The 26,691-nt window shown below is 39.3% G+C and overlaps 4 protein-coding genes across 12 annotated transcripts in view; 2 read left to right on the forward strand and 2 right to left on the reverse strand.

Annotated features, from left to right (window-relative positions):
• cald1b (caldesmon 1b) overlaps nt 1-3,035 on the forward strand; it is a 29,570-nt gene extending 26,535 nt beyond the window's left edge. For 6 of the 8 annotated variants that reach the window (XR_013502397.1, XM_078257354.1, XM_078257353.1 and 3 more), the window contains 2 exons: nt 160-196; nt 1,460-3,035. Coding sequence is in view for 6 of the 8 variants with exons in the window: in XM_078257354.1 (XP_078113480.1) it covers nt 160-196; nt 1,460-1,476 (54 nt within the window). In the remaining 2 variants the exon portion in view is untranslated. The remainder of the gene's footprint in view (nt 1-159; nt 197-1,459) is intronic. The other 2 variants (XR_013502398.1, XM_078257355.1) reach the window with 1 other exon arrangement.
• A 1,664-nt stretch (nt 3,036-4,699) lies between these two features.
• tnnt2d (troponin T2d, cardiac) lies at nt 4,700-9,888 on the forward strand. Its single transcript, XM_078257359.1, has 10 exons — nt 4,700-4,713; nt 5,816-5,837; nt 5,925-5,982; nt 6,093-6,209; nt 6,290-6,367; nt 6,482-6,592; nt 7,593-7,705; nt 7,857-7,947; nt 8,308-8,345; nt 9,080-9,888. Exons 3-10 carry the CDS (start codon nt 5,929-5,931, stop codon nt 9,123-9,125), a joined length of 648 nt encoding a protein of 215 aa, XP_078113485.1. The 5' UTR covers nt 4,700-4,713; nt 5,816-5,837; nt 5,925-5,928; the 3' UTR covers nt 9,126-9,888.
• On the reverse strand, nt 9,540-22,999 carry dnm1l (dynamin 1-like). Of its 2 annotated transcripts, XM_078257357.1 has the most exons (19): nt 22,764-22,999; nt 21,006-21,150; nt 19,634-19,663; nt 18,956-19,002; nt 18,435-18,506; nt 18,192-18,278; nt 17,917-18,079; nt 17,492-17,612; nt 16,833-16,964; nt 16,004-16,210; nt 15,760-15,880; nt 15,519-15,674; nt 15,246-15,335; nt 15,063-15,155; nt 14,514-14,567; nt 12,187-12,363; nt 11,504-11,613; nt 11,205-11,364; nt 9,540-10,051 (listed from the first exon to the last, which is right to left on the reverse strand). In XM_078257357.1, the coding sequence occupies exons 1-19, from the start codon at nt 22,863-22,865 to the stop codon at nt 9,995-9,997; spliced, it is 2,124 nt and encodes a 707-aa protein (XP_078113483.1). In that variant the 5' UTR covers nt 22,866-22,999; the 3' UTR covers nt 9,540-9,994. The 2 variants fall into 2 exon arrangements, with proteins under 2 accessions (XP_078113483.1, XP_078113484.1); XM_078257358.1 differs by lacking the exon at nt 19,634-19,663 and having other exon boundaries at nt 22,764-22,998.
• A 1,490-nt stretch (nt 23,000-24,489) lies between these two features.
• On the reverse strand, nt 24,490-26,526 carry dnajb9a (DnaJ heat shock protein family (Hsp40) member B9a). The gene is made up of 3 exons (XM_078257360.1): nt 26,304-26,526; nt 25,559-25,789; nt 24,490-25,276 (listed from the first exon to the last, which is right to left on the reverse strand). The coding sequence occupies exons 2-3, from the start codon at nt 25,773-25,775 to the stop codon at nt 24,852-24,854; spliced, it is 642 nt and encodes a 213-aa protein (XP_078113486.1). The 5' UTR covers nt 25,776-25,789; nt 26,304-26,526; the 3' UTR covers nt 24,490-24,851.
• Between the last annotated feature and the right edge of the window lie 165 nt (nt 26,527-26,691).

Consider the following 26,691-nt stretch of genomic DNA (forward strand, 5'->3'; position numbering starts at 1 on the left):
TCCCACCTCTCTTGATAAAACAAAGCTTTATTTTTTATTAATAAGGATTCCTATTAGATTCAATACCTAAACCAAGTACTAAATATGCGGTTTACCATTTTTTGGTTGATTTTTTTCCCTCTTTCCTTTATTTCTTCCTTGTTCTTCCTTTTTTTACAGGTGGCTGTTGGAGTCAAGAGCAAGTTTGTCACTAATGGTAGGTTTCATAATAGTGGTTGAATTTACATTTACTTAAGGACTGTACTTTAAAACACTTCTGAGATTATGTACTTCAGAACAGTCAATTTTATTCAACTTTATACTTTACATATCAGCAGAAAATATTGCACTTTTCACTGCACCACAGCTATAGTTTCTCTTGATCCAGTTCTATATGATAAAGTTACAATCTTAAAGATCTCCATTTTATTCTCTGGGGATAAGTGGCAATTGCAGGTGTTTTCGGATTTCACTTCACTGAGATCCAAACAGTATGTCGCTTCACACACAAGTGAGTTGAAGAGCGAGTGTGTTGCGAGTGTTGGCGGCCATGACTGATTTATAGCCCCTTGTGGAGAACCACTACAACCCACCAACCTTCCATTGTGCCAGAGTTGCTGCTCCCTGTAAATCAAATCTGCTGATGGAGAGTTTTGGGAACAGGCTGAGCTCTGTGGCACTGTGGTCTATATTTAAAAAAAAACCTTCACCCTGACCTTGTTTCCCAGTATAAAGAACCTTCCAGACTCTTGGGATGGCTGACATGTCTTTGTAGTGCACAGTTCACTCGGTGCCACCTGGACTGTCCAATGGCGTGGTGCTGGGGAGTTGTTAGGCATACCAGAGTGCAGCTGCTTGATTTTCACATTAGAAACTGACTGCTGGGGAGGATTACCAACCGTTTAAACAGCAAATCGGGCTTGATCACTAGGCTTATTCACTCAGTGCTAATGATAAAGAACTTACCTTACCTTTCCTTACGTATACCTACAGTTTAAATGTGCATAAATCATTAAAAATACATTAAACATCTGCTGATGTTAGCATAGTTAAGCTTTCACTTTCCTTCGTGTGCAAAAAACACATTTCTTCTGACATCAAGCCCCCGAAGCTTGAGCCAGAGCGGGAAGAATGGGAATGGAAAAGTGTTAAATAGTGATCCTCGTTTGTAACCTCCCCGCTTCTTTATCAGAAATAGACTGCTGAGGAATGAAGGGCAAATGACAAAGTTACAGCTTTAAATCACACAGAGAAGTGTCCTGGCTTTGACTGCAGAGTATGTGTCAGCAAAAGTAGAACTATATCTATGAGTAGAACTGATTCTGATGTACAAACACATGCACATATAGCATAAACATAGAGAAGTATGAATGCAAGAGCATTGTTTAACAGCTCTGAGACTAATCTCGTGAGAAGTAAATGCAACATTGACAGATGCATTGACTAATAGATCTATAATGTCTGTCTCTCTCTCTATTAGCAGGCGTGAGACCCTAACCATTGACCTCCCCATTTAAATCAAGTCTTACCTGACCAAACACTAGGCTCTGCTACTGTATGTGCATCCATTTCCCTTCAACGTACCTGTATTTCGCATGATGTTCAAACCCGGAGTGAGGAAAAAACGAGGGACCAGGATGAGTGACTCCAGCGTCAAAGTCTCCAGAGAGCTTTCCTCAGTTTCTTCCTCAATAGTTTAAAAAGTATTTATGTAAGGGTTTTCAGGACAAAGTACCAAATGTTTATTGCTTAATAGGTATAATGGATTGTATCCATCTGTTTAATCAGATAACAAAGTAACACATTTCCGATGGCTGTCAGGGTGCCTAAATGTTATATTGCTTTCAAGCCACACTGACATGTCTGCTTTTCTTGTCATGTCTTGTCTAATAGCTTAAACCCAATAGTAAGCATTTGTGTTGTTATTGTCATACATTATCACTGCTTTTTGAGATGATAGTCACTATTTTGACTCCATGTGATAACCGAGACTCTTTTAATGTTCCTGTACATAATTGAGACATTTAATAAGTCTTTAAGTCTCAGCAGGTCAAACCATTCACTTATCCAGTGAAATATCTCAAAATCTACTGTATGGATTGGCACAAACTTTAGTGATCCTGTGACTTCTCATCTAGCGTTCATCTGGTTTTGAATGAAAAGCTTCGACAGCTATGGAATGGATTGCTATGAAATTTGTTACACACATTAATGTTTTCCTCAGGTTGAATTATCACATCTTTGGTGATTCCCCAACCTTTCATTTAGTGCCACCATTAGCTCAAAGTTTTCTCAAAAAACATCCCCATCTAATTAATCTTTTAGCAATAGCTTGAGCAGCTAGCATGGCTGTAGACTGTTAGTCCTGTTTGTTCTTTAACAAACCAGAAACATTCACAAGTTTTGGATGGATTATTGTAAAAAGAAACAACTTTTTATTAATTATTGGCATTTATTAATGCAGACTTGATGGCGTACTAGAAAATGAGAACCATTAGTTACAAAGTTTATAAACCCCTCATAAAGTGTGCCTTAGTATAAAGTGGTCCCATAAATCCACCACCTCAGACCAGATAATACCAGTGGCACATTCTGCCCAGGACTGCAGCCAGAGGAACACTGTGTGCAAGCAGTTCAGCGTTTCTATCAACAATGCATGGGGTTGTAACTTTCTTTTTTACATTGTGGCAGTTTATAAAATCACATTATGTAATATAAGCACCAACAAAGTCTATGAATACGTGTGTAAGCAATGCAATTCAATTCAACGGGCAGGTAGCAGTCTTGCATCAGTTTACATGCCACTAACTTTGCAGTTTATGTGCATTGTATTGCATTACATTTCAGCAGTAGTGAAAAAGGTTTATAAGACAATGGTAATATGCACTCTGTTTTATCAATGCCTGTTATTAACTTTAAATTGTACCCTGGTATTTCTGTCAGTCAGCAGTGCACGTGAGTTGAATCCTGCAAAAATGTATTGAAAGTCTTTCAGAGCTAGATTGCTTTGTTTGAATGTTTGCTTTAGCAATAAAAATAAATGAATAAAAAAAACATTTCATAGTTCTGTTGCTTTGTTTTTAGCTATTGGGAGGTAATGTTGCTTCATATCCCTCCTAACCACTTGTGAAATTATGGAGTGTTGAAATGTGAGTGACTGGTGAAAGCCTGAATGGATGAATGATATTTTACCATGGCAAGAATGTACCTGCAGAATGTGTGTAAACATGTTTGTGTGTCTGTCTGTCTGTCTGTCTGTCTGTCTGTCTGTCTGTGTGTGTGTGAGAGACAGAGCCCTATCTAACAATAGACTGACCAGCCATAGGGTGCTGCAGTCACATGAGTAAGAAGGGCCGGACTATGTATCCTTGATGCTCAACAAGTTTGTGAACTTCAAGGAGATGAAATCTGTCGCTCGCCTCTGAGCTCTCTCTGTCTGGGTCACAGGTAAGGACTCTCTTATTTCAGCCCTGATACTTTAAATTAAAACCTTGTTTAGTCATAAATCATCTTCACTGCCTGCTAAGATCTTAAAGTATTACTTACATTTAAAAAAAAAATTCTCACCAAATGTGGCTGAACTTGCATCCATAACCACTCACACAAAGGTCAAGATGACTTACTTCTCACTAGTGGTACTGCTGTTAATGCATACATTGGTATTTACAATTACCTCACTCAAAATAAACTAAATATTTGTAAAGTAATAACCTTTCATGGAAAATAAGTAAATAAGTAAAGTCAATTTGCACGAACACTGTACTTAAGTAAGTTTGAGGTTGTGTCTTACTGGAGTATTTCTATTTGGTGTTACTTTACTACTTCACCACATTTTAGGGGAAGATTTTCAGACACTAAACACCGCTCACACAAAATAGAACATTACAGTACATTTACATGAATACTTGGGTAAAAAGTTGAGGTTCCTTATGTTTTTGCTAATTTTTGTTTCTACTTTCTACTTCACTACATTTCTATTATTATATAATATAATTCTATCACTTACATTACTTTCCAGCTGTAGTAACTGCCAGGGTTAGCGTTACCTTTCATATTATGAGTTTAAATGCAAAACATATGAGTTTATTAAAAAAGTAATTACAGCAGCATCTCAGCTACAACATTGAAATACTCTTTACAGCTTGCAACATTTTTGATTCTTAACTACATGTTGCTGCTAATAATGTAAGGGACTTACCAGGACTTTTACTTTTAGCAGGGTATTTTATTGCGACATCGCTAGTATTGCTCCAGTAAAAGATTAAAATACTTTTTCCACTACTGCCAAAGGGACCACAGATATTAAGGTCAGTACTGGCAGTCATTGTAAATGGCGTAAACTGTTGCCATCTCATGCTCTGCTATGTTGTTTAATGATTGGAAATATTTGCCAGTCTAAAAATAGACTAATAGGGATCCATTTTGCAGAGCTCATCCATAACAAAATGTCTGACACAGAAGAAGTCATTGAGGAGGAAGTTCAGTAAGTACATTTTTGTACTTTTGTATTTTCACATGGTGATACAATATGTTAATATTGTTTTGGATTTTCCAAATGATTTATTCACTTTTGTATTATTCTTATTCTTTTTGTCAATACTGTTGATCTTCTGAAGGGAGGAAGAAGGTAAGAAAGTTGCATCTGCATCATGTTTTTATGTACTGTACGTCATTTGATTTAACATTTTACTAATCATTTATGTTCCTGATCATCAGCGCAAGAGGAGGTGACAGGTGAGAGAACTGTAGTTTTTTTTTTCCTTTTTCCTTCTCATGCAACAGTTTGTTAAAGCAGCTACGAGGAACTTTCAGTTTGTGTTGATTCTAGCGGCCCCTTTGGACAGAAGCGGTAGTGTTGTTACCACACCAGCTGTCGTAAAGATCTTTTAGAGCTAGCATTACCGGGAGGTGATATGGTTGCGATAAATGTTTTGCTCAGACAGAAAATCATTCATTTACAATAAGAAAATACGTACAGATGCATCGTTGCATTTCAAGTGTTGCATACGGTAACTTAGCCTACTTTGGGTGTATCATGAGCTAAACCGGGTATCACCGTCACTGTGTCAGGAGCCAAAGCATTAAGAGATTGTTATAGCAACCAACGTAATAATAACTTAGATTATTATAGCGCCTTGCATGAAACCCAAGGATGCTTTACACAAGTACAGGAGGACAAAAAGAAAATAGTAGGCCAACACAAATACGGACTGAAAAGAAATTAAAACCGGGTGCTAAATGGAAGGGGGGCGTAAATTCATGTAGGCACCTGACCACGTCTCGCATTGTAAAGTTATTTTATGAATAAAATTGACACATTACATACCTATCTAGGATGAAGAGGGCCAATTCAGGTTCAGTTTTGAATTATTTACAATCCCGTAATTGTCTCCATCTGTTGAAAGCCCGACCGAGATTGACACGGATTTCAGATAACTACAGCAGATAACTTCTAAAATAAAATAAAATACAATCAGGCCTGTATAAAGAAATCTGATGCTACCTTTTACCTGGCTGGATACTCAAACACAGGCATTTCCGGTGTTATGCCAACATGTGTGACCCATCAAAATGTGTGCCGTAAATTATTTTGTAACTTTGCAGAGAAAAATCGGACGCAGGCAGAGGCATTAATGAAAACTATATAAAACTAGCATTCTTTTCACTGTGAGTCTCGTTTGCTGTTACAGGTCATTTATGATCATCACACGGAACATTGCATAGTTTCAGAAACATTTAAAAGTTCCTCGTAGCTACCTTAATGACCACTTTAATATACACTTTCTCGTCATTCGTAAATTTTTTCATGTCTTCTATTTCCTTTTCCTCACGCCAGATGAGTCAAAGCCCAAGCCAAAGTAAGCTCTTCTTTAGTTAAGCAGTTAAAACACCACTTAGTAATAATAATAATAATAACAATAATAATAAACTGTTCACTTCAACAGGTTCATGACAAATATTGCTGCCCCAAAGATCCCTGATGGTGAAAAAGTGGATTTTGATGTGAGTCAACCTCATTAAATGCTTCCCTCTTGATATAAACATCCATCTGGATAAGATTTGGCAAACAACAGATCCATTCTGATTTCCCTGATTTGTGTTTCTGATGGCAGGACATCCACAGGAAGCGTCAGGAGAAGGATCTGTCTGAGCTGCAGTCTCTGATCGAGGCTCACTTCATCCAGAGGAAGAAAGAGGAAGAGGAGCTCATCACCCTCGTTAACAGAATTGTGAGTTTGTCAATCAAAAAGGAATTATTGTGTTTCTTTTGTTCCTAATCACAATGACAAGTGCATGTTTCATTTTATAGGAGAAACGTCGTGCCGAGAGAGCAGAACAGCAGAGGGTCCGGGCAGAGAGAGAGAAGGAGAGGCAGGCCAGACTTGCGGTATGATCTCAGTGTACATTAAACTCATATCCTTAATATCCTCATATAGCACATCATACCAGACAACATGAAGTGACACAATTTTCTCCTCCTTTCCTCCTGTGCTGCATACAGGAGGAAAAAGAGCGGAGGGAGCAGGAGGAGCAACGTAAGAAGTATGATGACGATGCCAAGAAGAAGAAGGCCCTGTCAAACATGACTGCGCAGTACAGTGCTGGACAAAAGGTCATTCAACTTCCTGTCACCTATAAGTGTTTAAATGTGAAACATAATGTACAGGGATGAAAAAGTACTCAACAATCCTACTCAAGTAAAAGCTACACACATAGAAATACAAAAGGAAACGAAAGTATTTTACTTTATAACTTACTTTGTTGGAGAGGGTCAACAATGAAAACTGCAAACCAACGTCTCTCCTATTCAGCGATATTCAGCATTACGTCACCTAGAAGTGGTGACAGGACTTCCGTACGGTGATGTCACAACTATACAAATATGTAGTTAGAAAGTGCCATTACAGTGCCGTTGAGAGTCCTTGAGAGTACAGATGCAGAATAAGCCAATCAGAGCAGAGTGGGCTATTTCAGGAGGGGAATTAAAGAGAATACGGGTATATTCAGACAGAAAGTATGAGAAAAATAATGTGTTTTTTGAACATTAAAGTATGTAAACATGTTCTAGTAGTAACCTGAAATTTAAGAAAATATGGGACCTTAAATGAAAATACAATTAATGGTGCAAGAATGTAGATTAAAATAAACTGGCTAAAGGTATAAAGTTATGTAATTATAGTGATTTTGAGGTACATGTACTTTAATAACAGTATTTCCATTTGATGCTGCTTTGTACTTCTACGCCACTACTATTGAAAAGGAAGTGTACTTTTTACTTCATTTACCTGACAGTTTAGTTATTTGTTATTTTGCAGATAATTACCCAACAAAATAAGTTACATCACCATGATCAACTACAACACTGAAATGCGTCTTTCACATGGTGTAAACGCAACAGTAAAGATAATACAGTAATTAGTCTAATATGGTGTATATTAATACAACCATCACTACTTTTACTTAAGCAAAGTATCAGAATTCTTAGCATAGTATATAAATACCATTTAATAGCTTTAACAAAAGTTTATCAATCACTTGTAGGAAAAAGATCATCTACTTTTTTGTTGCATTCAGATTGACTTATGTGTATTTCTGCTTTATGACCAACACAGAGTGATAACAGAAAAGGAGCCAAGAAACAAACTGAGAGAGAGAAGAAGAAGAAGATCCTGGCTGACCGCAGGAAGGCTTTAAACGTGGATCATCTGAACGAGGAGAAACTGAAGTATGTCAAAGCCGTGCAGGGTCTCGTGCATTACTGTACAGTACACCATGTCGCAAATGATGAATCCTGACAACGGATTTTGATGACGCAAATCTTTGGTATCATTGGATATGAAATTCTCTTAATATGACCTCTGGTTGTTTGTGTTTAGGGAGAAGGCCAACGAGCTGTGGCAGTGGCTGATGGGGCTGGAGGCTGAGAAGTTTGATCTCAGTGAAAAACTCAAAAAGCAGAAATACGATGTAAGTCATCCAGCACACAACAAAATATTGGAAATAATTGACTTGGTGAAGAGGTCTTCTATGAGAAACAAAAGACTAAGATCTCAACAAACAGCTCCGGAGACACGAAACAACCATCTTTTAACTTCACATTTCATAAATTATGTTGTCAGCATATTTCCCAGTGTAGCAAATATAATCAAGAGAAACAGTCCATGCTTGTATATGTGCATGAAGTAAGATATAAGTGCCTGGCAAATGACAGGTGTCCGTGTTGGGTCATCAGAGGGCTTTCCAGTTCCTTCTGACAACCTCAGCTGGATTTATCTGGTATTATGAGTGTTCTTTAAAAGGCTTAGCAAGGTTTATGTGTTCTTGCAGATTAACCAGCTTCTTGCTCGAGTCCAGGACCACCAGAGGTAAATACACAAACCCCATCTCCAAAATGTGCTACTTCTTTCCATTATGCCAATTTCTACTCCCTGCCATTTCACATTTCCCCATTATTATAGACACAGAAGGATCAGAGATCACGGAGTACAATCACTTATGTGAATTCTTTGAATGTTAAAACACAACTCAAACACTCAAAATATAGATGAGCCAAAACCCTCTGTGAGGCCAATCATTCTGCACCCATCTCAAACACTGGCATATCATTAGGAACGTCCTTGCTCACTTTTTTCATATGGCCAGCATGGTTTTAATGTTGCATTGGTAGGTTCTGCATGGTGGCCTAATCGATATGGTCTGAAATTTCAGCGCAGCATATGCAAAAACCTTCCTACAGAAGTTGCATAATTAGTCATGACTGCATACTTTTGATACATATCTGAACAGGTCTCTTTCAAAAACTACAAAGGAAATAAACTGTAATTTTATTTGCAGCCATTAGCGTGACAAATACTCAAGCTTTAGTGATATAATTTGCTGTATTCTTACAATTTTGATTTAAGCAAAACTTATTTCATGTCTTTACAAGTCTGAGACAGAGAATATGCCTGTATTTACCATCAATACTGTACAAACCAAAATACACCGTTCATTCACTGTTTTGTGTATTGATTTTCTGCGTGCTGCAATTAAATGACCTCCACTTGTCCTAAACCCAGTGCTTGGCATTTGGCATTCATGTTTCTCTGCATCCTTTCAGTGCCAAAGGACGTGGCAAGGGCAAGATGGGCGGCCGGCTGAGGTAAAGGAGCAGCCAGACCAGGACGAAGCAGACCACAACACCACTGATTGGCCCATGGGTCTATTATATGTGTATTCATTGTTCTGTTGTGTTGGGTTACATGTCAATTATCATATCAAAACAATAAATAAATCATTACATCCACTCCACAAACTATGCAGATTGTCTGTTTCTGTGTAATTAAGTCCAATATACAGTACCATAACACATTTTTACAAAACTTTAAGCAGCCAGCTTGTGAGTAACAGCTCATAAAATATACTGAAACCTATAAATATGTGTAAGAGATCTTGTTGAAACATGTAAACAAAGGGACAGATATGGGTGTGATGTAGAATAGTTCCATGTCTACATAAAAACAAAACTGTTAACACAAAACAGAAGAAATGGTGGGGCATTTTCGCCAAAAACAAAAATCTAAAGTAAGTACATTTATTGAACAATCAGCAGTAGACACATTATTTTGTCAACATCTAATAAAATAATTGACATGATAAAGGGAGCAACCACCTGTTGCAGCATAGGTTTGTAATTTCTAGCTTTAATTCAAGTCTACATTAAGAGCAGACATTCCTCATCAAGGCTCCACATAGTGGTGATGCATAACATCTATTTATTTATTATTTCAATTACATAAGAAAAAATATAATAACTACGACAAGAGTATGTGTGATGCTGATGATGAGGAGCTGATATGTACTGCCCTTCATTAAATCCAAGTCCTTTTTTTTTTTTTTTTACATTAAAACTATGTTTCGATATACACATATCCACAACAGTGCATTTTTTAAGTTATTCGCCTCTCCGTCTGAGGAGCTGGCAGACACAGCAGGAGCTTCTGGATAGCTCATGAGGGATGAAGAGAGATCGCCCTCACCACAGATGGGTTTCTCGGATTTCTGCAATCACCTGGCTGGCTTTCTGCAACGCCTGGAAATCGAGATGAAGACTGTGAATTCTAAAACTCTATTATTCCTATAGCCTCAGCGCATACCTTCTGGGTACATATTGGAGTACACCATTTTTAGTACTTATATACTGAATGCTCAATATTAAGCTCCTCTAAAGTGTTTTTAAGGCAGGTGCCTAGACTGGGTAAACCCAGCCCGATCTGCCGGCGATTTGATTTCACCCTGCAGCTCAGGCTGGAAACCTGTACGTTTATCTATCCTGCTTCCGTTACAAATTTGCGGGAACCAATCACAAAACTGGCTTATCCACCTGGCGCGCTATTGGCGTGTTTAACACGATGACGATAGAGAAGCGACCAAGCAGCAAGCAGCTTTTTGTTTACATTCAACATGGCGGCCACCAAAGCGCAGCAACCCGTTGATGCCGCTGTCGCTGCTACGTCATCCGGATCGTTGGTCTGATTGGTTGAAGGACTCTCCAATTGTGAACAGAGTCATTTGAACTATGCCCGTTGATCACGCCTCTTGTGCAGAGAAAATACAGAGCAGACTCCCCCAGACTAATGTTCAATCTTAAAAGATTGAGCTTGGTCTGGTGATAGCCAGACTAACAGGTGCCCATATGAACATTGAAATACAGTAGGTTTTGCTTGCTGTAACACATTAAACGATTCCTTCCTAATGTGCTTACAATAGAAGTGATAGGGGACAAATCCAGGGTACCCTTTCTGAGCAAAAACAGTCAGTAAGATTAAGAAGATATCTACTTGATTTGTCTCAACTCAAACTGCTGAAGCCTCAAATAAACTTCAGATAAACTGCAGATGTTGTCCCCTATCACTTACATTGAAATCGCTTTAGGAAGGGATCTTTTATTGGCCATAAAAGCCATCTTTTACTGTCTCAACATCTTATCGTTTTAATTGGGGAATCAATAAAAGATTTTATCTGGATTTACTTTTTTAGGGATACTAAAAGATTTTTATTTTATTTTTTTAAGAATTTTTTTTTTTTAAAAACATGCCTAGGTCAATGACTGAAACTCAGTGCAGACAGTGTGTAGAAAGTGAACCCTTTTTCACGTTTATAAAATATAAAAGTGACAAGTAAATGTTTTAATGAGCGTATGACTGATCCAGGCAGTCCACTGTGACACTTAATGCATCGGTTACCTTGAGCATGTCAGCGGCCTCGTTGCGTCTCTGAGCCATGTCCTCGGACTCTGTCAGCAGGTCATCCAGCAGGCCCGTCTTGTATAACTGACCCACCAGCTCACTCTGCAGGCAGTCCTTCACATGGTTCACCAGGAAGTGCATCACGGCCTTCGGTACACTGAGGCCAAACAACAACAGAGGGGGAAGAGACAGTACAGCACATAAGAAGGGACCAATCATGCCAATATTTCAAAAAAATGGTATCACGGTGGGTGAAAAAAAAGAAAAAAAAAGAGGAAGACTGATTACACGTGTACCTGTCCTGGATGTTTTTCCGTACAATAAGGAAGTATGACTTGATGAGTCTCTCAATGACCTCGCAGTCCCTCTGCTCCCGAGACGACAACTTCCTGGACACTGGAACAGGCTGGCAATGGAAAAATTATTACATTTTAAAAAACACATTGACATTATTTTTTTACTACAAAAACGACTTCTAAATGTGATTTCAGTTGGACTTTTATGCATTAAGTAGGATGTGACCAAGCGCCAAGCTTCAGCAGTGCTGAAAAATGAGGCCAATGCAGAAGTGGAAAAAACTGCAGTTCAAGTGGCCAATTGAGGCTGGCTCCAAAAGGGAGTCAATCCCCATAGACCCCCATTTTAAAATGCCCAACTTTACATCAGAAATTGGCTCTTCAGAAACCTATGGGTGACGTCACAGAGACTACGTCTATATGATATACAGTCTATGGATGTGACCAGAAAAATATAACTTTAATAATGGGGAAATGTGAAATAAATATAAATAAAATAATACAATTAAAATAACGTTTTGACTGTTCTTTTAAAACTCCAATACAGAAAGTGCACATGCTTTAAATTGTTGAAATTATTTTATAACATGCCATGCTTTGAAGCGGTTACGAAATCACCATTCTACAACGAGACATGGATGATGTCTTGACCTTATGTGTGTCTACAAATGCAAATTTCCCACCACATCTAGCAGGTTGACAGCGTAGCCCTTATGTGGGTTTGCAGGGAGTGGGGCCTGGAGCATGGCTCTGTCAGTAGCTGGTCCGTCCTCTCCCTTCTTCAACATGCCCCTCCAGTTCCCCGTCCCGCTGTCTGTCTGCTCGCTGGCAGCGCCGCTCTGGGAGCCACTGGCTGCTGCCTAAAGGGAGGAGAGAGATGAGGTGAGGACGTGGGATGAATCCTGCACACGTTCAGGCCCTTACACACACACACACACAAGAGCTGGAAATGCATCATGTGCAATACAGGTTAATACATTATACACACATTGCACAGAGGTAAAGAAAATGTATTAATTATTAATAATTAATAGTAGCATGCCCAAGCCTTCTTTGACGTTACTTTAAAGAAGTTTATCTAGAGTATTGTTCATTCTTCTAACTTAGAACTGAACAAGTAGGAGGACTGTTGGAAACCATGACAGGTAGAGTACATAAATGATTAAATAATGACTGGATGATATGAAAATATATATCCCAAAATAAGATATTTTGCTATCTAAATATTAGAGATGTTCTGATACCAGTATTGGAAAAGCCTCCGATACCACCTAAAATGCTGGTATCTGTATCGGTGAGTACTGGAGTTTATGCACCGATCGACACCACGTAATTTAGCCCAGAAGAAAATCTACTTTAAAGTACTTTCGTTACGGTTGTTTTCCGTTATGACTGGATAATAAAAGAAAGTTCTATGGTGTTTATTCTTTGTGTTTGTTAATGTTTCACAAAGAGTTTAACCTGAGCCACGCCGAACAACAAATATAGAAATCATATCACATCCATACAGGGATAGTAGTATACACAGCTGTTAAAACATAATCAAATATATGTATTTTTTAAACACGCTGGTATCGGATTGGTACTCAGTATCTGCCGACACGTAAGTTCAGGTCTTGGAATCGGTGTCGAGAAGGAACATTTCTACTAAATATACAATTCCAATGTGTTTTTCTATATCGCCAACTCCTACCAAGGCTAATCAAATTTGTCTTAATTCCAAGTAAAACAGCTCAGTCATGAGTATGACTATATTTTAACAATAGAGAATATTATATTAGTTGTGTGTTGTTAGTTGTGAGCAATCAGCATGCAGCAAAAGGGAGGTTAGATACAGATAGTTACAAAGTGAAGGTTTAAAGGTCATTCAGATCTGGATAAAAAGTGCCCCTCAAATCCCACTGCATTCTCAGGACACTTAAAGCCCAACCGCCTGCTGCAACAGGGGTTTGGGTGAAGTACAACACTGATGATGTGTCCAGGCGCATCGCAAGATGTATACATAAAGTCAAATGGGATCCGAGTACGGTGTAAACTTGGGAAATAAGGACGACAATAAGGGCTTGGTGGTGGGCAGAGGTAAAATGTGGGCAGGCAGTGAGTGAACGGGACACACCTTGGTGGCCTCGCCCTCGAGGGCATGAGGCTCAGTGGGAGAGAGAGAGTGCCCACCTGGGCCTTTAAGGGACTAGAAAAAGACAACACCAAGAAGAAAAGAGTGGATAGAAAACTGTCAGGCGCTACGGACAGAGGTGTGCAGGTCAGTTAATGTGAAGGGAATAATTGTGTTAGATTTAAAGGCCCCTCCAGTGTATTTTGACATTTCCTGACCATGTTGACCAACCACACTGTTCACCAAATACGTTTTGACCAATAACTTAATTTTAACTAAAAACCGTACTATGACGCATGACTATAGTAGAATCTGCAGAGAACATCTCCATGCAGCGACAAGATAACAATAAAAAGAATCACAGTGCAGCCCGGTGCAGTGTTGGTGCTGGGGCCTCAGGCGAGAGCGGACAATGCTGGTACACGGTGCACGGTGCACCTCCAAATGTCGACAACATGTCTATCTATCCTGCGGTGTTCTATTGCCGGCGTGCAGCGGTGCGGCAGCAGCCATAAAACCGCCTCACCACGAGGAGACGGTAAACAAGGGAGGGAGAGAGATAGTCTGTGTTGTGCCAATTCTTGTCTCAGTCGCGGTTTGATAAACAGTGATTTCATCACATTAAGTGCCATATCGGGGTTTTCCAAGATGCTGTAGCTGCAACATGGTTGCCATGGTTATGTCCAACTATTATCCACACCCCCATCCTCTGTTTGAGAAAGAACCTTAACTGTTGGACAGGAAGTAATACTGGCTGGAAGGGGCCTTTAATACGGAAGAATTTTGAAGTTGGTTCATTCTTTAGTGAAAGTGGACTGAATCTTTATCTGCACGAGTGGTAGATCTGTTATTAAGGTCTGTTACAAACAACTGAAAAACCATGGAGACTGACTGTACCTTGTCTCTGGGGACAGCAGAGGGCAGGTCTCTCATTCTGTTGCGTCTTTGCTCCTATTAAAAAAAAGAAAGAAATGCAACTCAACAGTTTTCCCATGTCTCAAAAACATAGCTACATAGATTCATATCTTTTTTGATAACAAGCTTTTTGCTCTCTTTGGGAAAAGTTTTAATTTAACACTGCCCTTCTTTGTTTTCACACTTTTACATGCATTCACACCTGCTAGCTGTACAGAGAAATTGAGATTTTCATTATTGGCTGCTGGGCATCATAGATTAGGAGACTGTAGTTGTGCTGTTCTCCACAATGAGATTTGTAATGTTAAATGATTAAAGCTGAGAAATGACACAGTTAGCATGATCAGGCTGAGATCCTGGTTAACCCTGCAAATCCCCTGGCCACTTAAGGGGGCAGCAGAAAGAAATGTGAATGTAAGTCCAATATGTACTCTCTTTTAACTCTGTTTTTAGTTTCCACCAAAACACAGCATTTATTAGATGCATTATGTGAAGTAAGCTTCCATTCAAAGGAGTGTAACGCTGTCTTACCTCTATGTTATTGTTCATGAGGCCACAGGCATCGGCAAAGTCAGGGTGCTTTGTGTTGATATAGGCCAACTCAATGGCAACCAGGTTGTGAACCTGAAAACATATATTGATGAATCACTACTAGGGGGTCCATATACATCTCTTAAAAATACTCAGAGGTATTTAGTTTGAGCAGGTCCTGACCATTTCATTGGTGACTGGGAGCCTCTTTCTGAGTAAAGAGGTGACCACTTCTACTATGGCATCATGGAGCTTTGGAAACCTCAGCAATTCCTGCAGAGATAAACCATTGTCACCATTGTCATAATTAGTGTTTGTTCGTATTGAATACTCCAGTAGAATGGCGTGGTTAGTCCAGAGCGGGAAAAGAGGTGACACCGGTTTTGTGGGTTTACAGCATGCCTCTGTGCTTTTGTTGTTAATGTGTATCTGTGTATGTGTGACCGTGTTTCTCACCTGCGTGCTGTAGTTGCTGCAGTGCTGGATAATCCTCTGCATCTCCTCGTGAACCAGCTCCACGCAGCGCAGACTGGGATCCTCCAGGCGCTTGACCTGTCGCTTCACCAGCAACTCAAAAGAAACCTCGGGCACGAATAAAGCAGGCCTCGGGCCCTGTCAAACCCAATGAAACTATAAGTCTTCAAAAAGGTGCCATTTACAACACAGATTACAAGTTAAAGAGGAAGCAGAGACCCACCGTTGCATTTCTGATTGCTGTCAGCACATCGATGGTTGTCAGACCACCCAGAGGATCTACTGACTCCAATGTGCGACCAAATGTTTCATGAAATATGTAACAGATTCTTGCTCCACCACATCTGAGAGAAAGCAGAGGAAACTACATTAACATACAGGCAGAATTAACTTGAGCATTTAGGATGGTATTGATGCTAGCACCCCTTCGTGGTGTATGAAGGTATTATGAGAACTGTGTAACTCACAGTTCAGTTGTCTCAATGTATTTGGCCGTGCCCTCTATGGTGTGGCAGTACTCCGCAGCAAACTTGGTGATGAGCTGCAGCAACGTGGAACTCTTGTCCTCCACAGGTTCACCATAACTGTTGAGTAACGACTGGTACTGCGATGCCAGCACATTGATCCTCGTCTTCAGATCAGGAAGACAGTCTCTGATGTGGTGCATGAGTAACCTATGATACGATCAAGAAATCAGTTCACACATTGAGTGGAAACAAAGAGGTTGCTGCCCAAAGAGCACAGATCTACTAATACTAGGATGGGGCGGATGTCATGTTATCTCATTGTGTGTGGCCTCTGAGATCAGCACTTTTATGTACACATGCCTAGTCAGAAATACGGCCTCCGATTCGTTGACAGACTTGACACTATGCATCATGGGATACATCTTGCGCTCCGTAGGCTTCAGCTCACGGCAACAACAACTCCTTTTAATACGGATGAATGAATAGTTACAGAAGACATTCATCTTTGGATTCATGGAAGGCTTGAATCATGTGGACGCACCGACAGTTTTGTTGTCATTACTTAGAATTCCTCATGGGGGCGGCAGAAACTACGCACTATAGCTTTAAGAGCCACTGGATTATTGATATGATTTTATCATGTGTGTATTATTAACGATTATATAATTAATTATATATATTTTTTTTATTATTAGCTTTATCACAGTTATTGTCAATAACGTTTTAACCTCAAATGTACATGGTCAATAGGCTACTCAAACATATTGTTTATTAAATCAAAAAACAGTCACTAAATAAATATTTAAAAATATAAATTCCAACTCCATACCTGTTCAGTGTTCTGGCCAGATATTTGGTTCCATTTCTGTTTGCAAGGGAGGGGTATTTCTTTTGTAGGAAGGCGTATTCATCACGGATGGCATCTGCCACCAACTTCTTCTGATTGATATCCAACTGACTCCTAAGAAAATGCACACACAAAAAAGAAATAGTCATGGAGGTGAGTTGTTCTTAGACATGGCTTGTTGTGTATGACCACCACCACAAACCACTGACACAACAACTCAGATCAAGGTGATATTAAAGGAAATGGTGTATAAGAATCTGGTGGAAAGTATTTAATTATTCTACATGGTCATAAAAATCTGAATGTTAGGAATACATTTAAATGGCAGAGATAGCAAATATAGCTAGTTAAAAAGCAGGGAGGCTCCAGATGCAACCAAGTGAGAAATGAAAATGAAAACACAAAGAGTGAAGCTTTCCAGATTATAAGCAATCCTTCCCACCTTCTTTTACCTTCGGGGTGGCTTGTACTTATTCATTTTAAATCATCTTTGTTGGTACTGTGTCCCTGCCATTTGTTTTCAGCTTTGTATTGTTTTTCTTTTATAATTTTGTAGTGAAGCCAACAATAAAGTGTGTCCCTTCTTACCTTCCTTTCGAACTAACTACCTACAGTAAAATGGCAGAGAAGTGCAGTGTTACCTATTAACGACTCCAATTATGCCCAGTTTGACAGGAATGACCCTGCCCATCAATACATCCATGGCATCTGTGCCAGCATCCATCAGATCCAGCTTGGTCACCACTGCTAGCGTCCTCCTGCCTGAAGACAAAGAAATCATACATACCTGTCTACAAAAAACAACACTGAGGCAGGAAATGCATAGAGTACATAACAATAAAAATAAGGGCATATGCTGATATGAAGTCACATTTCTTTTTATAGCCCAATATCACAAAATGGCTTCAAGGGGCTTTAAAATCTGTACAGCATACAACACCCTCTGTCTTTGATTCAGATAAGAAAAGTCTCCCCCCAAGAAGCCTTTAACAAGGAAAATCTAAAAATCTAGGGAAGAGCAACAGAAGAAAGTGAAGAATAAAAAAAAAAAAAGAAGGCCATTTACCATCAGGGTCAACCTCGCGAGCTACTTTGAGGGCCTCTGAGGTTGCCATGTCTGTATTGGCAGCAGTCACAGCCAGGATGATGGAGTTGGGGTTGAAGATGTACTTGAAGATCAATTCTCTGATCTGGAGCTCTATGTCTTTGGGCTGGTCTCCCACCGGTACCTGTTTTAACAAATACACACACGTTGACTTCAAACCATGAAATTCGTCAGCAGGATCATTTAGAGTTCATAGAGCGCTGGACACGGGGAAGCAAAGGGGAAACCTATCTCACCTTTGTAATGCCAGGAAGGTCCACTAATGTGAGGTTCACGACGTGTGGTGAGAAGATTCTCAGGTGAATGGGTTCATTACTAATACCCTGAAGAAGAAAAAAAACGGTTACTTTTAAAGGCTGATTTTGCTTTGACTGAAATCTCAGTTTGATGCTGATATTTAGAGACCACCCAGTTTCTCCATGATATCATTTCTCGTCTGGCAACCTTTGATTTCCTCTTAATGGCCGTAATAAGCATACCTTGTTATTGCCAGAAATTCTTTGTGTTTCTGCTTCAATTTCTTGCCTGATCTCCTCGAAATCTGTGTAGATCTGGAAGAGCAATTTAACCATGAAAGACCCCAATATGTTAGCAACAACAACGCAAGCAGTATTTTTGGATATTCAAACAATAATAACAACATAGAGTGACAAAAAATAGGACATGACAGGGTTAGTTTTCAAAAACACTTCCTGTTTAGTGTCATGAGGCTATCCGCACATAGAAAGGGATTCTTTGTTAAAACATAATGAATGTGGACCTCAAGAGACACAATTCAATATTGGAGGACATTTGCCCAACAGCTAAACACATACGTGTGCCTGATCTCATTACAGATTAGGCACAATACACTAAACATACCACAGAATGTCTTCAAGTAGCTAATCCATGTCAAATATCCAGATGTTTCTATATACAGTACAGCAGTAGTGGGAGACTCTATTGATAGTATTGTTATCCGGCAAACAAGACTGTGAGGACATGAGGGTGACAACTCTACCTTGTTTTTAGTGTGTAGAAATTTGCCCCATTCCTCTCCGTCGATTCCTGCAGAAATAAAACGTTGAGGACAGATGTTTCAGTTACTAATATAACAGCTGTGGCCTTGAGATCAGTGCCATCATGTATGTACCAGTGCTATGTTTCAAAGGAGGATATCTCTGTTAGCAAAAATGGGATGGAAAAACTCCTCAGAGCAAAACTCCATAGCTGAAGAGTCAAAAAAAGAACACAGTGGAACAACTGTTGTTTTCACACAACAGTCATGGAAGCAAATAAAAGCCTAAAGCAACAAAAAAAAACATGTGCATTTGGGGAAGCAGGGACCTGGAGAGTCTTCTAAAAAATAATCAGCATTGCAACAAAAACATTACATGGGTGGAGTCTGTCATCTTAGAGGAACCTGGTTTCTGAGGACATCGAAAGGGGATTTTGAAACTGTAAAACTAAGCCCAAAATTATTATTTTCGACAGGAATCTGCAATTTGTCTAACTGTTCAACTGACAGAGACCAGCCTACATTGAGGGGAGAGCTTGAACTGAATAAAGTGAAGCCACATGGTTTGGCAGCTTTGGAAAAGCTACACAAATACAAGCAGGATGGGGTAGAATGGGCAAAAAAGACTGGGAGGTTATGTAATATACAACACAGTGAGAAAAAGAACAAGCAAAAGGAGACCTCTGTAAAGGCGTCCATTTTTCTTGGATTCTGTGGCAAGAGAAATGACAGGAGACAAAATGGTTAGCCTGGCTATCTGCAGCTCCTGCGTGACACTGCAGCAATGCAGCGTGACCCTGAAGCCTTTACCAGAGGACTGCATTGAATAGATGCAGAATCTTGGCACAAGACAAGTCTCACTGTAACACCATCAGACGCATGCCCAGAGGTCTGAGACAGCCACATCCTATTAGCTGACCAGTAAAAGAAATGTGTTAGAAAAAAAACCTGCCAGGATCTTGGCAAATTTTCCCGCTGTTCTTTTCAATGAGCGGTGGATGGTATTAGTGCTAAGTTAAACTTATTTCACAATATAAAAACATTCCATAGTTGAATAAATAATTCTTATAGCACTGTAGCAGAGACGTCTCATGACAACAGAAAGTGAAAATCTCAATTAGATTTAAATCTTGGCCAGTGAAGCATAGTACAGAAGTCAGATGGCTGCATTTAAGGGACTCTTAACAGCTTCCTATCTGAATCATGCCCTCACTGAGACATCCCCATACATCGACATGAGAAAGTGGATTGTAGTGGTACACCACCTAGTCTGCTACATTTCCTTATAAGGTTTTACCAAATTTGACCAGGGCAATATATCGGCAGATAGCTTATTGATGATATATCATATCAGTGTAAATGTGGCTGATAAGTAACATGAAATTGCAGTACAGAAATGTCAAACTAGGTTTGAGGTCATTTAGAAACAGCGTCATCTTTACGTAATTTGTCTGTTTTTTTAAACACCCAAATAAAAAAAAATCTGTATCTGCCTCAAGAATCCAGCACCGGTCTGGCCATAATGCATGTACAGTATAGATATTCATATGCCAGTGATTTTCAACCACTTTGCCGCGGCACACTAGTGTGCCGTGAGAGATCGCCCTGTGTGCCGTGGGAAATTATCCGATTTTACTTAATTGGTCCAACAAATGTTTTTTATTGAGTTACTGCAAATAATTTGCCAATTTTTCGCATCTGTGCCTGCAATGTGATGACTGGCAGAGAAATGAAATACTATTCTGTGTCAGTATAGCGCAATAATGACCTTGTTGATTTAAGACAATAGAATCACTGCCACCTGGTGGCAGTGACAGGATGTAAGCAGTAGGGCCGAAATCGTCGATGTAAGCCTGCAACAGCGATGGAAACATTTTTAAAAAGGAAAAATGCAGATTCTGATCTTATTAGGCTACAATGTGTCATTTTGTAACATTTGTGGTTGGTGGTTTTAATGTAAAAAATGTGCCGTGGCTCAAAAAAAGGTTGAAAAACACTGTCATACGCAACAGCTCGACAGGTACAGAAATAACAGAAGTGACAGTGATGTTACCATTCTCTTCACTGGTTTTTCGGCGGTCCTCTGGATCGATGTGCACTAGCTGTAGGATAAGGGGCCGGCGTGTGACGATGCCAGTGCCACGTGGCAGGACGTCCCTGCCAACCAGGCTCTCTAAAACCGAACTCTTCCCGCTGCTCTGAAGACAATAACAACAACAACAATGTCATCATCATAAACAACACCATTAGTGGGGAGACTAAAGTATTAATGACGAGATAAATCAGTCTTCTTATCGTGCAGATACAGACAAAACACACTGTGCTGAGGTTGACAGTACTTCTTTATGCGTTACTTCAACGCTTTTAGCCAGTTATCACTACAAGAACTTTTTACAGGAGGCACAGGAACCATTTCAGGAACCTTAACTACATTTTGTCTAGAAGACCTCATTTAGTTCCGGGCCCCAAAAATGTTCCTGCTAAGGGGGTAGTACTTTCAGCTGGCTCAGGGTATTGGGGTGAAGTTGGCAGTGCTGAACATCACTCACTGATCGAGAACAAACCTTGTAGCATCTTCAACTGTACAGTTTTCATTCACACAAGCACCAGGTGCAACTAAGAAGATATTTCTGGTTTATTGGTATATGTGTGGTCGAGTAACTCCTAATGAAATCTGAAATACCTCACTTAGCTAGCAGATTCATCTTAATTGGACTGGTGCCGATTTCCCCAGTAGGAGATGAGGACTAAAATGTAATCAGTTACTTCCTCTGTAACAGTAAACCTAATGTTGTTTTGACTGATAAAAGGCAGGCCTATTAATAGATCTGACAGAGATAACCAGTTACTTGGCATCAGGTCTCAGTTATAGCTGTCCTTAACTGAAGGTATTTGCAGATCTGGGCTTTTGTGAAGCCTTTGCAAGGACAAACATAACAAATCAGGCATTTAAATACCCCCTGGCTTTCCGTCTCACTGCAACGCCATCAGACACTTGCCAAAAGGTCTGAGACAGCCACATCCTATTAGCGGACCAATTAGGCTTTAATGTGTACCGAACGTAGTTAGGGGGACAGGGTGTATAAGTGTATAAGAGAAGAAGAAAGGTGTTGATTCAACTTAATGGTCATTAGTAGTTTGTGTTGCTGTTGAATTGTACTGTGTAATACCGAGGTGTTTGTAATATGTATTTCACCCCATTTATATTAATGATGGTAGACTAACAAACCTGTATTTTAAAAAGGTAGGACTTATTGCAAGGCTTTAGTTTTAGCTAGGTGTATCTAATAAACACTATATTCTATCTCAGTATATTCTATTGACTGTGTGTGTGTGTGTGTGTGTGTGTGTGTGTGTGTGAGATAATGGAACATATTTTTTAATATCCAACATAGCAAATCATGTTTTCACAGAGACAGAAGCCAGATAGTGTGAATATGAGGAGAGGAATGTCTGTATGTATCTAAATAGAAATGAAATATTTGTGTGATAGTGATCTGAAGGGAATGTGGTCGGATAAATGCTCGTTCCCTAACTGTTAACTGTCAGCGAAAAAAAATTGCTAGCGAATGTACGTTAAGTTTATACTGCAAGTAAAATCACATGTAGCTAATGCTATTTTAGCTGCTAAGTAAGTTAGCTTAGATTGAAAAAGGTTACGCTTATATCAGGCCAATCTACACAGTTATGCATACTACACCTGCATGAAACTGAAAGACAAACTGAGGTTAACATACCAGAGGTAGCCAAAACAATAAGTTGGCGCAGGCTAACTAACTTGCTAGCCATAAAGCAAAGTGACGTTTCTCACCTGAGTTCCCACAACAACTATCTGCGGCAGTTGAATTATGTCTGTGCCGACCGTGTTAAATACATCCTGCAGTTTGTTTACGACAGGTATGAGGGCCTCCATGAGCTCCGATACTAATCCCGACCTGTCAAATAGGAAACTTTATTTACTCTGCCGCACAGGGGTACAACAAAGTCATTCAATGTCTCACGGCTAAAGCTACTGGCGTCTCTTTGGAGGATCTGCCAACAACTGCGCACACAGTTGCTCAGAGTTGAATCATGGGAGTTGTAGTTTTCTAGAGTCCCACTCAATATGCCTGTGATCGGGGTTTGACTTTAGCTGAACTACATTATCTACGGGTGACATCATACTCGTGTTCTACCAATGAAAAGAAAGACAATTATTTTCCTCTCCGCAACCGTAACTATAGTGAGTACCAAAATATTTATGTGAAAGCCATACGTACATAACGACATACGTATGTTGAAACCATAGTTAATAACGGTATAGCTTTATTTACTTAATAGTCAGGGGGCTTAGTTTAGCTAACTGGCGAATTTCTGGCAGACAAAAGTATGGACATTTATTGAAACTTTGCAGTATGTAACGTTAACACTGAATTAGTCATCTGTTTTTCTTTGGTAAGCTGTGGTCTGTCTATGATTCTGACTCACAAGTAAACATCACCAAAGCTGTGTTCAAAGCAAAACAATTTACTACAATGCTCCAAAATGTTTATAGATGGAATATGCCAGATTTGGGTTCTCTTATTCAGAATATGAATAAACAACATTCTCACTCTCCTCTCGCTCAAAAATAAGTAAAGAGAAGGACGCTCAGTTTGGTCTCTACTTTTTATTTCTTAAAACACAATTGAAAGTGCCATTTAGTACAAACAACACTATCATTATAGAAAATAAATATTGCACACTACAATGTAAAAGAAGCATGTAACTGTACAGTTTTAAAGTATGAGGTAACAGATGATATGTTAGGAAAACAATATATTGGGGGTTGTATCAACTAGCTAGTTAACACTGGTGAGTAGCCATCACCAGAGTCAGAGAATGGGCTGAACATTGACGCTTATATGTACTTCTACAGTATTTCTTCAGCATTGTAGCACTGCAGTATTCTTACACTTAACACTGTTGATAAAAAAAACAATATTTTACACTGTTATATAAAATAAAAAAATAAAACTGTGTACTAGTACAATAAGAAGTCATGAAACATAGTATGTACGGTAGTCAGCTTACAGTTAAATTGGTCCTCTGCAAGTTAGTTTACAAATAGAACTTTCTTTGAAGTTTGTCTGCCATGCCAGTCAAAAGTTTTTATTCATATTTTAGGATTTTTGGTTACATTTCAAGTATTGTAACTGGAAATTTAAATGTAATACTCTTCATCTAGAAAATATTGAGTGCGATTCAGAATTCAGAAATGGTTGACATTTTTTGTATTAAAAGATAGCCTCAATACAGATATTTAAAATTACTTTACAACTGCATCGATGCAGATTTAACTACAAAAGCTCAAATATATGGTGTTCAAAACATGTGACTGGCAGTGTAGGGTACATGAATATTTCGCCAGGATGTAGTACAAACAGCAGTTAAACAAGCACACACGTGGAGGGTCACAGATTTTTGCTGACATAAGCAAAACTCCACGGGCTGCTATTGTTTTTACCTTTTGTTGTTTTTTTGAGACACACAATGGCAAAAACTATACAACTAAAAAACTGTACAAAATAACAGGGTGGAAGTAGTGAACTGACACATGAGTATTCCGGTGCCAAAAATTCCATATGATTGTTTTATTTTTCCAAACAGTAACATTACACTATCAAAGAAGGTGCTTAAAAAAGACTGACAAAATACTCCCTGTCAGCGCGCACACACACACACACACACACACACACACACACACACACACACACCTAAGTGTTCACTGTTCGCCATCCTGTGCTTGAATGTCATATATCAATGTCAGTGCTCAAATTTCACAGCATTTGAACCATGTGGCTTTCCATTACCTTATCAATACAACAGTATTGTATACCGTTAAGGCGATTTTGAGTCAGACGTAATTTTACATTGCATCTTAAGATGCAGTACAGTCTGTGTATGTGGTTACCATATTTCCTCTGCGCTGTGTCACTGTTCTACAGTGTTGTTTTGATGCACCACGAAACCTGTTGTCAGTCTGTTTGGTGTGTCTGTCAAAGGTAAACATTCGCTCTATGTCGTCATACATGTCATCAAAGATACCTGCTCCAAAGTGTCTCTTATGTCTGCCGTGGGACTCCTTGTGGTACCTTGAGTGTTCATCAAAGTGTCTTCGGTGGCGAGCATGCCTGTTCTGACTGTAAATGTCAAAGTCCTTGAAAATGTCATCAAAGTTGAAGCTGAAAGGTTGGTGGGCACCCTGTCTATGTCTGCCTTGCGTCTCCCCACTAAAGTATGCAGAGGTGTAACCAAACTGGTCATATTCTCTTCTTCTGGTTTCATCTGATAAAGTTTCATAAGCTGCACAAAGAAAGAAAAGATTCAGTCAGGGCTGGAGTAGTTTGGTACTGTATCGTATTAACATTTAAAAAAAAAAGGCATGGCAAGTGTAATATATGGTAATTTACAAGCTCAGACAGATTTATCCTCCAGAGTTCTTGAATTGAAATTCAGACAGGCTAAACAATACTTTCATCTCCACGCTGGACAAAATGTTACATTTAGAAATAAAGAATATTATTCAGTATGTCCGACAACAAATTATTTTTCGCACACAAATGAGAAAGAAAGAATCAACTGTACCTTCAGCAATTTCTCTGAATTCCACTTCCGCGTCAGGGCTCTTGTTCTTATCTGGGTGATGTTTCATTGCAAGCTTGTGGAAAGCTTTTTTTATCTGACGCTCAGTAGCATCTTTAGGCACTCCCAGTATATCATAATAGTCCTTCTTGGCAAGTATTATCTCTGTTATCATGAGGATGCACACTGCAAACGTTACAGCAGACTGTGCAGTTGCCATGGTTGTGATGCCCCCTGCATTGGAGAGAGAGAAAATGATCAGTTGGTAAAGAGTAAAATGTGTTACATGCAGTAAAGCAAAGGAAGGTTAATTAGTGCCAATTAGTTAAGTTAGTGTTAATACATCTGGAGAACAAGGAACCTTAGTTAATAGCTAGCTTGTAGCTACAATATTATAGTATTTTTTTTAGATAGAAACACTGCCATATTAACTACTTTCAACTGACTAATATGTTAGTTAAGAGACTGAGTCCGAGTAGCGTTAATCTGTTCTTCCTTTGCGTTAGCTTGGACTGATGAATCAACACTGCACACCACAATAACAATTGCCCTATATTTAAATAATTTCGACAATAGACATTCTGCTCTCCAGACAGATAGATTAACTCTAGAGTAGATGTCATGTGCATTTGTTAAACGTCATATTTGACTAACGTTATTTCAATGAAACGTCACTCCTAACGTTAGCTAACGTCGCTAAAACAAGGTACTGGCCATGTATTTTTCTTTCTCTTAGACCCACACTTACCTTTTTGGGGGACACGAGTGCTGTATAGCTGGTGTATTGCAGTTCTGCCTATTAAACTATTTATCCGCTCTTAACATGACAGTGCTCAGTTGTTAAAAGTGGGTGATATCAAACGGTCAAAAGCAGCAGCATCACTTTACACATAAATTCTTCGACCCCTTCACTCAGGAGTTGCTTCTGTTCTGGTTCTGCCCTCCTTTTTCCTTCTTCTTCTTCTTCTTCTTCGTTTTTTGGCGGTTGGCAAACAACGATTTGGTGCATTACCGCCATTAACTGGTATGGAGTGTGGCATAGACACATACTGTATGTCTATGGCGTGTGGTGTAGCTACGTACAATATTAAAAATAATAATAGTGATGATAAATAAAAATAAATAAATAACTAAAC

This window comes from Sander vitreus, chromosome 8 (assembly GCF_031162955.1).
Source record: "Sander vitreus isolate 19-12246 chromosome 8, sanVit1, whole genome shotgun sequence".
Lineage (NCBI taxonomy): Eukaryota > Metazoa > Chordata > Actinopteri > Perciformes > Percidae > Sander > Sander vitreus.

Coding starts and splice junctions, on each gene's coding strand:
- tnnt2d (XM_078257359.1), top strand. CDS start 5,929: ATGACAAATATTGCTGCCCCAAAGATCCCTGATGGTGAAAAAGTGGAT. Junction 5,983..6,092: donor GTGAAAAAGTGGATTTTGAT/GTGAGTCAACCT, acceptor TTCTGATGGCAG/GACATCCACAGGAAGCGTCA. Junction 7,948..8,307: donor TCAAAAAGCAGAAATACGAT/GTAAGTCATCCA, acceptor GTGTTCTTGCAG/ATTAACCAGCTTCTTGCTCG.
- dnajb9a (XM_078257360.1), bottom strand. CDS start 25,775: ATGGCAACTGCACAGTCTGCTGTAACGTTTGCAGTGTGCATCCTCATG. Junction 25,277..25,558: donor ATTCAGAGAAATTGCTGAAG/GTACAGTTGATT, acceptor TTCTTTGTGCAG/CTTATGAAACTTTATCAGAT.
- dnm1l (XM_078257357.1), bottom strand. CDS start 22,865: ATGGAGGCCCTCATACCTGTCGTAAACAAACTGCAGGATGTATTTAAC. Junction 19,003..19,633: donor AAATGGACGCCTTTACAGAG/GTCTCCTTTTGC, acceptor TTATTTCTGCAG/GAATCGACGGAGAGGAATGG. Junction 18,507..18,955: donor TTCTACACACTAAAAACAAG/GTAGAGTTGTCA, acceptor TTGCTCTTCCAG/ATCTACACAGATTTCGAGGA.